This window comes from Cynocephalus volans, chromosome 1, assembly GCF_027409185.1.
Source record: "Cynocephalus volans isolate mCynVol1 chromosome 1, mCynVol1.pri, whole genome shotgun sequence".
Taxonomy (NCBI): domain Eukaryota; kingdom Metazoa; phylum Chordata; class Mammalia; order Dermoptera; family Cynocephalidae; genus Cynocephalus; species Cynocephalus volans.
In genome coordinates, this window is record NC_084460.1 from 276,284,441 (window position 1) to 276,296,675 (window position 12,235).

General features: G+C 32.7%; 1 protein-coding gene across 3 annotated transcripts in view; it reads right to left on the reverse strand.

The window, feature by feature from the left end:
* Window positions 1-12,235, reverse strand: part of ERBB4 (erb-b2 receptor tyrosine kinase 4) — a 1,081,647-nt gene that overhangs the window by 364,131 nt on the left and 705,281 nt on the right. For all 3 annotated transcript variants that reach the window (XM_063078433.1, XM_063078424.1, XM_063078415.1), the window contains exon 4: window positions 4,665-4,799. In XM_063078433.1, the coding sequence (XP_062934503.1) occupies window positions 4,665-4,799 (135 nt within the window). The remainder of the gene's footprint in view (window positions 1-4,664; window positions 4,800-12,235) is intronic.

Consider the following 12,235-nt stretch of genomic DNA (forward strand, 5'->3'; position numbering starts at 1 on the left):
TCATGCTGAAACTTAATCTCCAATGCAACAGCATTGGGAGGTGGGGCCTAATGAGAGGTGTGTAGGTCATAAGGGTTCCACTCTCATGAATGGATTAATGCTGATATAAAAAGTACTTGCTCTTCCCCACTCTTCTGCTATGTGAGGAAAAGACCAGACTCTTACCAGATACCAGGCAAGATGCCAGGGTCTCAATCTTGGATTTCCAGCCTCTAGAACTGTGAGAAAATAAATTTCTGTTCTTCATACATTATCCAATCTTAGGATTCTGTTATAGCAGCACGAATGGACTGAGACATGAAATTATTTCTTTTATTTATTAATTTAGTAAATATCTATCATTAATCTATTATGTGCTACAACAAGGGACGAAATGAAGAATTTGGCCTTGCCCTCAAGAATTTTTCATTTTAAAATATAGGACAGAGTACCAGATTTCCTCTTTTGTCATTAGGGGGTCACATGGGAAAAGTTGAATAATCTAGCGTGAAAAAGAAAATACTTCCTAGAAGAGATAGAACCTGATGAATGTCTTAAAGAATAACAAAATTTAATCTAGCAAACAGAGGTGGAAGGGCAGTACAAAAAAGAAACTAAGAACTCAATCCACAGAGTTAGGAAAAAGGCAAGAATTTGCTGAAAACTCTAAGTCTTTGGTTTTGTTTTGACTTGATCGTATATTAGTTCATCACAGTGACAGGGTTTTTAGACAGAGTCATTGTTAGATTTCATTAAATAGACCTCTTACAGGCATTTTGGGGGGTAATTTGTCAGGGCTGGAAGCAAGGACAGCACCAGGAGACCCTGGAGCCCTAAAAGGGTATGGATAGTATTTACCAGGTCCTTGAAATTGAATGGGGAAATGTTACATTATTATCATCATTAATCTCTTATTAAAACTAATGATTTTCAACAATTACAAATAAAAGGACCAAACCAGAGTAGTATTAGCAATACCAGCCACACTATAACCAACAGAAACCATAGATATATTCAGCTATTACAGCCTTCTTAAAATGCTTTTTATTTATTTATTTTTAATTATGATGAAAAACAGATAGCAGAAAATCTACCATCTTAACCATTTTTAAGGGTGTAGGTCAGTAGTGTTATGTTTATGTGCATTGTTCTGCAACAGATCTCCAGAAGTTTTTCAATCTTGCAAAATTCAAACTATGCACTCATTAAATAGCAACTCTCCATTTTCCCCTAACACTAGCAACTACCATTCCACATTCTGTTTCTGTGAGTCTGACTATTTAGATGGTTCATATAACTGGAATCATACAGTATTTGTCTTTTTTATGACTGGCTTATTTCCTTTAGCATAAGGTCCTCAAAGGTCATCTGTGTTGCAGAATGTGACCAGATTTTCTTCCTTTGTATGGCGCTATAATATTCCACTGTATGTATATTCCACATTCTATGTATCCATTCATTCATCCCTGGACATTTGAGTTTCTTCCACCTCTCCGCTATTGTGAATAATGCTGTTATAAGCATGAATGTACAAATATCTCTTTGAGACCCTGTTTTCAATTCTTTTGGATATATACCCAGAAATGGGATTGCTGGGTCATATGGAGATTCAATCTTTAATTTTGGGGGAACTACCTTATTATTTTCCATAGCAGTTGCAGCATTTTACAATCCCACCAACAAGGATTCCTATTTCTCTACAAATTCACCAACATTTGTTATTTTCCAGTTATTTGACAGTGGCCATCCTAGTGAGTGGGAGGTGATATCTCATGTGGTTTTGATTTGCATTTCTCTAATGATTACTGATGTTGAGCATCTTTTTATTTGCTTTTTAGCCATTTGTATATCACCTTTGGAGAAATGTCTATTTGAATCTTTTGCTCACTTTTTAACTGGGTTATTTGCTTTTTGGTCGTTGAGTTGTAGGCATTATTTTATATATTCTGGATATTAATCCCTTATCAGATATATGATTTACAAATATTTCTCCCATTCTGAAGGTAGCCTTTCATTCTGCTGATTGAACCCTTTGATGCACAGAAGTTTTTAAGTTTAATGTAGTCTGATTTGTCTATTTTTGCATTTGTTGCTCATGTTTTGAGTGTCCTATCCAAGAATTTATTGCAAAATCCAGTGTTATAAAGCTTTACCCATATGTTTTTTCCCAAAGATTTATAGTTTTGGGTTTTATGTTTAGATCTTTAATGCATTTTGAGTTGATTTTTGAATACAGTGTATGGTAAAGGTCCAACTTATGTATGTGTATATCTAATTTTCTCAACACCATTTGTTGAAGAGACCTGTTCTTTTAAAATTATTATTTATGCCTTTCACTTTTTCAAGCTTGTATTAAACATCAATCCTACTGTTAGAATTTTTAATTTAACGTACTAATAAAGAAACAAATTGCTATATCACATATCTGTTTTTAAGTATGTTGATAAATATATTTCAATATTACTTATTTTCTTTGTAAACCTTTGTAATTTATTTTATGTATTTATTGATTCTGTGCATTTATGACTTAAATTTATTTTATATATTTTGTGCCTATTTATTCATTTAAAAATCATATGAGAAGGGGATCAACAGGATTCACCAGACTTCACAAGAGTCCATGGCCTCAAAATTTTTTTAATAATTCAGAGATTGTTTCAGCAACTCAGGCAACAAATGAAGCCTTGAACTAGGGCAATGGTAGTAATAAATATGGAAAATAAAGAAATGGGCAAAAATTAGCACGACTTAGTGATTAACCAAATGCCAAGAACGAAGGAGAAAGTGAAGACGATGATTACCGAATTTTTAACTTGTGTGACTGAATGGTTGGTGGTGTGTAGTTCTAGGAGTCATCAGTATAGAGACTGCATTTAAAACCATGACAATGCCTGAGATCACTCATGGGGAGAAAGTGGAAGACAAAATTAACTCAGGATAAAACCATAGGAAACCAATATTCAAAAGAATGCCCAACTCATTATTTTCAGCTATGGGGTCATGCAATACACATAATGTGTCAGCAAATAGAATTACTATGTAAACAATAAAACTTTGATGAGCAATTCGTGGTTAATTTGTAAAAGGACAATTGGCTATGACTCTACTGCACATTTATAATCTTTGCACCTGCAATTATTTATATGCAAAAAAAAAAAAAAAAAGAATGCAGCCACAGTTGCCTAATTACAGGCACAAACATCCAAATTTGCCCTCAAAAAGAATAACACAAAGAGATACCATCTGTGAAAGTGCAGCAAATCTCTCAGACCTTTTTTGCTCCAAATCCTGTAAGGCTGGTGGGCACATCTCCCTTTTGGCTTCTGTCTCAGGCTTTATTCTTGCCTGATCTCATTCACGCATTACAGGCTAGTCAATCTGATAAACTGAGAGTCAGCAGGCCTTTCCTCTTAGCCAACGAATATTCCCCCCATGTACACACACAACCCCAAATGTAACATGCACCAGAGTATGGGCAGACTGAAAACATAAGCCATTTCTGAAGCACATCATTTGCTTCGTTACCCTGAGCAGATTCAATTTTTTTTTCCACATGTAATTTTACAAGGTAGACAATTTGAATACTGTAAAGATGAAACCTCATACAAATTTCTCCTCAAATGTGACAAGAAAATTATGTTACTCTACCTTTTAAAAAAGTTTTTGTCATTTATTAAAAACATAGCTGTCAGTTTTGATCAATTGTATTCAAATTTCCTTATTATATTATTAGGGCCATCATGAAATTTAAGAATTGTCCCTTGGAGTTTGATTTCTTACAAAATCGTCATAACATAATCAGTACTATGGCAAATAATTTTTGAACTATGTGGAGACAGTTAAGATTTCAGGTGGGAAATATATAATAATAGATGAGAAATATAAAACCCCATTTGACACTTGATAAAGATTCTGTTCTCATACAAATGTCAGTAAAAATAAATGAGGGGACAACAAAGTCTGCCTTATGAAAATGAAACACATTCCAGACAGAATAATTTTCAAAGATTTAATGACAGTTCACATATTATTTGCTTACCATTTAATCATATAAAAAACTTTGATAAATCTTCTGTGGTAGAAACAACATACGTTCTAAGAATGAAAAATTCAGTAGTTTATTAGGATAATGACTAACATCAGAATGTAACATGTGTTTCTTCTATATGAACTTGATATTTCTTCACTCTGGAGTTGTCATAAAATATTAACATAAAGGCTTTAGGGGCAAATAAAAGCTTAGGAATTCTATAATGTTCACTAGTTTTATTTTTTTTAATTAAAAAAAATGTCAGTAATAGGAAGGTATATTTTTGTTCTACTACCTTTTACTCAGTGGTATATGGGTTGCAAAAAGTTGAAGCAGTAGTTAGACGCCAGTCTTAAGTTTATGGACAAGGGGGCACATGTTTGGACATTAGAAATGCGATCATTTAGATTGAGCAAAGAGAAACCATGTTAAGAAAACTAGAATTTGTGAAGGTGAAACATCCATTCCAATAAAAGAATTAATTAGAAGTAAAAGGTTGGTCAGCCATTTGTTCTATCAACTGTATATAGTTGAACATTTCAGTGGATGCAATTAAAGTTCAAAATATTACTAATGGCATAATGAATGTAAGTCATTCATTTTCACATGAGGTAGAGGAATATTTTGAGACATTAAAAAGGATAATGCTACTCACATCCTGAGCTACCGTTTGTTGACACCAGAGTCAAGTTGGAAGGCCACGGATTCCGAACAATATCTTGCCAGTGAATGGTGTCTGCATAACAAAGGAATTTGTTCTGGTCTACATAGACTCCACCATTTAGGATTTCTGTATTAAAAACAAACAAACAAACAAACAAATTTGTTGTAAAACTGCTTGTTGATTAAAAGGTAGCCAATACAAATGATTTACTCAAACAATTTTTGATGTCAAATTAGTTACATTATTAATAGCTAAGATTTCTTTTTTAATATCTTTCATCGAGTCATTATACATTAATTGCAGAAATTTAAAAAGACTGAAAAATGCAAGATTGAGAGAGGGAAAAAAAAAAAAAAAAAAAACAATCCTAACACTCAGAAAGAAACACTCAATATTTTGGTGTAGAATTCTACCAGTATCTTTCCTTTATTTTTTTCCCCTCAAATTAGAATAATATTGTATGTAATATTTTATAACCTGCTAGTTTTGTTTAATATTATATACTGAGCATTTAATGGTAATGAATTATTACATATTATTCTTAATGAAAATATAGTATGCCAGAATATAAATTAAATAGTAATTATTTACATTTAACTTATTTTTCTCTTCAAAATAAACTTCTACAGATGACATTCCAAGGTCATAGAGTGTGAAGAGTTTTTAGATTTTTGGTACAAGTTGTCAAATTTCCCTTTAGAAAGATTATTTTAGTCTATGTGACATTGACTGGAGTCAGTAGGTAAGTAATTAGCACAAAGTAGAAGCTAAAATTAATGCTTCAATCAAAAAAATTTCTTCCTCATCTCAAATGGAATCAATAGAACTGCCAATTATTCCTTAAGAATAACAGAAAGCCAAGATAATAAAAACCCTACGGTTCACTGGAACAAGGGCATGGCTGTGGGATAAAGTGCACTAAAGCCAATTTTTACTTGATTCTCTATTTAACAACACAGGCCTTGATTAGCTAACTTGTCTCCCATGAAGAATGCCTGACCACATAGATGGATTCTCCTTTGGATAGCTTTGTTTATCCAGAAAAAAATGTAAGATATTCCCTCTGAAAATACTGTTCTTATGTGAAGAAATTGACCAGAAATACTCACATCACTTTCCTGCCCAATGTCTACTCCATTTTCCCCTCTTGTTTAATTAAAAAATGATTTAGGAGAAATCATGCATCAGTACCTAAAGCATTTAGCTACTAGTAATAAAAACCCAATTAACAATAGATAGGTGATAGTTACCTACTGTCTACAATTATACAGATAGGGGATTTTTTTTCACATAATGAGAAACCTATAGAAGGCAGTTGCAAATATAAGTTCAGCTGCCATCCTCAGCGTGTTTGTTTTATTCTTTCCAGGCACAAGATAGCTGCTGCACCTAAAGACATCTGTTCTGAATTGCAGACAGGATGGAGACAGAAGAGCAAGCAAGAGCTTTCCTTCTAGTGAAGCTCTGACTCTATTTGGGAAGAGATACTCTTCCTTAAGGATTATATCTGCCTTTTATTGGCCAGAACAACACTCCATGGCTAACTCTATTGCAAAAAAAGACTTAGTAAGCAACTATTTAGGGGGACATATTGTTACTTGAACAAAACCCAAACCATGAGGGATGTTAGTGAGGTAGAAAAGGGACATGAATGTTGAGAAGGCAACCGTCTCTCTTGTAATACCCTAGACTAAATTTTTAAGGGTCATTTTAAACCAAAGAGGGAAATAAAGAATAAAAGGAAGATGTGGGGCCACTAGAGGAGTTTTTGTAGAAGCGAGACTGGTGGGCACACCCAAAGTGCCTTACCACATTGCATGCATAAAATCCTCCAGATTAATTTTGATGTTGTATGGTTTTCCACTTATAAAACCACCCCCATTCTCATCATCAATCCTTTCACTGACTATTGGTTCCATTTCCTCAAGTGAAGGGGAGAAAAAGAAACAAAAAGAAATTTGATCATTTTTCTACTTCTAAAACCCAGTTCATTGTTTTTCATGACCTAACTATGCAACCTTCATCAAAGCAGAGAGAGATGTAAGACTAAGAAAGATTGTGAAAATGGATTTCTACATTAATGTTTGGAATTAAGTTTCTGTCTAAGAAATGTGACGATCTCATACAAATAGCTTTCTCATGAGACATTAGGTGATGCTCTTCTGCTCTAGGAATAATTCTCCATTAGGTGACAAAGAAAGGAGATTTTGACTCTTATCCAGGAAATGAAGGTTATTTTTCAGTCTACATTTTAAAAGGTTCTACTTTTAAAAAATGTAGAGAAAAGTTAATAGCTCAAACATTATGAAAAGAGCCTGTATTTTTCAGGAGTTACATTTTAATTCAAATAGTTCATACTGAAGGAACACAGTATCCATTTCCAACTTCCTATCTAAAAATTTTCAGATAGAATCAGATTATATTATACTGAATAATGATCTTATCAAATCTCTTTCTTCAACCATATTAATCTGCTAACAATGTTGTCATTTGTTTCTTAGGAATATTCTGTTCAAGAGCTTGGCTTATACTTGGAAAAGGGATTTAGAAAGGAGACAATAATAACTCAAGTATAATCTTTCATGTTAAAACTTCAAATTAAGAGACAATCATGATCAGTCTAGATGATACTTTTATCATCCCAAATTCAAAATGCAGCATCTGTTAGCAATTCTGGTCAGGAGGATTTATATATTTTTAGCATTCAATGATGGATAGTTTATTTGTGTATGTGTGCATTTTCTCTGAAAATAGCACAGACCCTATTCTGCTGTTGAATGTCAAAACCCCACAATCAGAGAATGTAAGTTTTTATGAACATATATAGAAGAGTTTTCACGTACACTTTATTTTACATTTTCTTTTGATTAATTTGATTACCTAAATATTTGTCAGGAAATAATGTTACAGTTGCATTTACATATTTTAAAAGTTTTCATTTGTTTTATAACTTTACAAATTTTAAAAAATATTTATTCAATATGTTTTCATGAGGAAATATTCGGTTAGATCTATTTCTGGACTAAGGTAGTTCTAGGGAATAGATGCTGACTTGTAAAAAATTTCTTAGAGACAGAAATAATTTACTTGACAGAAGGGAAACCTAATGTTTCTGTCTTCATTGACTACAGAGACTTGACTCCATTTTTAGACAAAAAAGAGGAACAAGGATTAGAAAAAGAGAAAAGCTTGGTAAGATGTTTACCCAATAAGATACCAGAAAAATGTCTGACTGTGTTTAAGATCTGGTAACACACAAGAACAGCAAAGCTTTCCATAAGTTTTATTAAAGATTTATTGGAAGGAATCACTTGAGTTACACAAATAGTTTCTCCCCCACCAACATGAAATAAAGCGACAAGTAATTAAATTTTAATACCAGGATCCAAAGCCAAAAAACAAACAAACAAAAAATAATTTCTAATCTTAAGGAAGATAGACAAATGAGGCACAAATTTAGTTGATATTCAAGCAAAGATGCATAAAGCCTGGAAGAATACAGAAACTCAAAAAATGTGGAATAAGTGAACGAGCAAAAGGTAATCTTATTCCATTGTATTTTACTTCCACTGTAGAAAATGTATCAGAGTAAATTAATATAGACACAAATAGATTCTTGGTCATTTAATCAATTTGTAGAAAAAAGCTGCTATGAGTTTTCTTATCATGTTGTATAAAAATATTTCTGGCAAGTTCACAAAACAGAACTGTCTCTTAATAAATGTCATTGTTAAATATAGTAAGATATATTAGAGTTGACATTCTGTGAAAAAAAGTATCATTTCATTACTGAAAAATTCCAGTAAACACTTAAATATGTTTGTGTCTCAAACATTTCCTAATAGATTAATACATGCAAGTCAAGTAAAAGATGTGATTAATTTTTTTTGTATTTGGAGTAATAAATAGTAATCCACACTACTCTCCAATATGTTGAGTTTAATTTATATATAGCACAATATGTGTAACTGAAATATGATTAGACTAAGTTCCATGAAGGCAAGAAATATTCTCCAGTTCTCTATCTATAGCATCAAACCTGGAGAAATAGTTACTCAATAAATAGTTGTTAGATTTCACTGGAAAAAATGTACCATGGAATTTGCCACCAAGATTAATCACTTAACTTCTGTTGTAATTACCAATTTTAAATTATTCTGTTCAAATCAAAGTAAGAATGAAAGTTGTACTTTCTAATAAATACTCTACAGGTCATCTTAACCGATTCTATGTTTCACTGTTAGGGACTATTTCTTATTGTTTCAAAGCTGTATCCTCAGCTTCTAGTATTATGCCAGACACATGAAGATAAACAGTAAATATCTACTTAATTAAAAATTTATATACAATATCTTGAGTATAAGAAAAAATAATATGAATATATATGTATATTTTTTTGGTTAGAGTTTTTACAAGCTAAAAAGAAAATAGCTTGTATTATATAAAATGCTTATAACTGATAATGCACAAAATTACTGCAGACAGTATGTTTGATATTTATAAGGCACATATAGACATTTTCATTGTTATCCTCAAACCTATTTTGTGCATCAAACTCAATTATTAATTACCAGGTGAATAGTGATGATTTTGAGCTATCCCGCACAGACCAAATTCCCCCAAACCTGTGCAAACTACCTAGCATATGCTAGACAAAATCTAAAAGCATGTTTTTATGTTGAATGGTAAGTCTATCATATTGTTTCTTAAATTATTTTCTAGAAAGGTATAAAGTACAATACGACATTTGAAAAAAGACATAAAGTACAGTGTCCTAGCCTTCCCAACCACAAAGCATGACCATTTGGCCATTTCATCCCTTAATTTCCATTTGCATGAGTCTAATGAAGAAGGAAATATTTGCGCTATTTAAGTGACTTCTTCTGTACTCTTCATTTCTTTCCAAATGCTAGTTATTATAGTGAATTTGGGGATGAGTGCCCATTAACAGAATCGTTGACATTTCCCAAATATATTCTCTCAAAAGAAAATGTGGCAAAATACCGAATCATGGCCTTTTCTCTCTTCCCTGTATGAAATAGCCTAATTATGATGTAACATCCCTGCTGAAAATATAAATTAATGTGACCTTCTTACTAGGGTTAAGAAGTTGACAGAATTGCTTTGACCCCATGCACAATTTGTAACCATTTCATAAGATTCAATGTCTTTCTCTTTCTCTAAAATAAAGATTATAATTTTAAATGCAGTTAGCCATTCTCCACTTTAGTCTATATGATTGGTGTCAATAGTAAACATTTTACTTCTACTCACAAATCTATTAACCATAATGATATAAGAAAGATCTAATAAGCAAGAATGAAATACTTAACCTCAATCCCTAATTGTGTATCTAAATGCCTTGTTTTGCTGGGGTGCATCTACAGGTCAACTTTGGAATTAAAATGATAATGAAAAATAAATAATAAACAGAAATATTGCACTCGACTAATTACAGTAGGGACATCAAATAATGTATATGTCAAACGTATATCACCTATCCAAGCCAAAGGGCACAATCAAGCAGTCAAAATTAAAGGCAGCAAAAGCCCGTTTTCAAGATGAAGCTACAGAAAGCAGTTACAGGACTTTCTCAGACATAAAGCAATGTGCCTTTCTCACTGTCATCACCTTAAGCCATGCAAATCTGTTGGCAGACAATGATACAAAAATAATACAGCTCACATCATCCACCTGTGATACTTAATACATCATCTCTGGAATGGACTTGGTCCAGAGATTCCCATATCTTTCCCAAACCCAGACCTTTCAGCTGGGAGCACATGAACTGCTGCTACCCCACTGGGTCAGCCCTCAAGGTTCATTATTAATAAGCTGGGACTCTAAAGGCTAATGAGAACCGGGTGCTTGAGGAGACAATGGCTCATTCATCATCAATCAAGCTTTGAAGTTTTTATACAGATGATTTAAGAAGAGTTGAAGTGTGCAAAATTGAAATGTCACATTTATATTGGGAGGGGGTGGAGGGTGATAATGTAAATGAGTGATGTAACCTTCTGTATTTCAGCTTGATGATCAGAGTCAAAAGCTCATAGATGTGGATACCAAATGTTACGAAGTAACTGGACAGTTTTTTGATTACAGCAAGGCAATTTCAAGAAGAAATTACTAGACCTATTGGCTGAAAAATTAGCTTATGATAGAAAATGATAGTAAAATATCTTGATTTCAACTGAATGAATCTCAGTAATGCTTGCCACAATGTTGCATTTATTAATACATTCTTTGGGGTTCACTACAATTCTTAGCTTTTATTATATTTCAGCTTGAGTCCTAGTTCCTCTGAGAGGTCTGCTATGACCACACAGTCCTTAGAGGTCACCCCTTCCTCTAACTCCTGTAACACTGATTATGTGAATCACTCATCTGACATAGAGTAAATACTATCTTACCTTCTCACTTACCCTTTTGTGTATGTGTCTTGTCTTCCCTATCTTACTGTAGGTCCCTCAAGGATAAGTAGGTCTCTTTCCCCAATACCAAAGAAAGTGTGAAGCACATAGTAGAATTAAAATATTTTTGACGATAATGATGACATCTTTAGTAAATGACCAGCATTTGTAAAAAGTTGTTGTTTAATGATAGCATAATATTAACGATATGCACTAGATTATGTTTACATCATAAATCACATACAAATATTGAATAAAGTTATTGTGATCTTCGTGTAGTAATTCTTCCCATCCATTAGGAAAATATTAATTCATTTAAAATCACTGATATTCTCTGTAACAATTTAAAGATAAATTTTGTCTTGTAACAGTCTTTACATTATAATTACACAATTTTCTTCTCAAATTATTCTTTAACCTTGTATAATCAATCTCATAGCAGTATCAACATGTCTATTATTTTTCCTCTAATTTCTCCCAAATTTTTACTCTCCCAGTATTTCCTTATTTTCTGTTAAAATCAAGATAACATGCTGCAGAAGTCACTTAGACCCCAAATTTGGTATTTACCATAAATTTCTTTTTTATATTTGACCAGTCGTGACGTCCTAAAGAAAATTCCTCACAGTTTCTATGGATAACCACTGCTACTCCTTTATTCAGGTTCTATCATTTCATCAGATTAACATTTTTGCCTCTAGTTTACCTTTTTGGCAAATCCATTTTGCATATTAAAGTCATAATAGATTCTATACGATAGGTAGATAGATATACTACAGGTAGGGAGATACATATAGATAGACAAATAGGTACAGAATCAATCCTCCACTAGCAAGGCTTTGCAGTGCAAAGACAATAATATTGAGTCTAGTTAACTGGATAAAACTAACTACTAAGTCTAGTTTTCGAATGGCTAGATGTATGAACTTTTCCACCTTTATGAGGCTCAGTTTTCTCATCTCTGTAATAGGAGAATTGTACTCACAGTACCTGTCACATGATTGTTGATCCATTACACTCTATGCTTGATAATTAATTACATAGTTGTTTTCTGATTGCTGTGAGCAAGGGTTATACTTCTTGTTCTTCTAATAGTGAATACTGTATTACTCAGTATTAGATGAGGTGGTAGCTTAACAAAGATAGAGT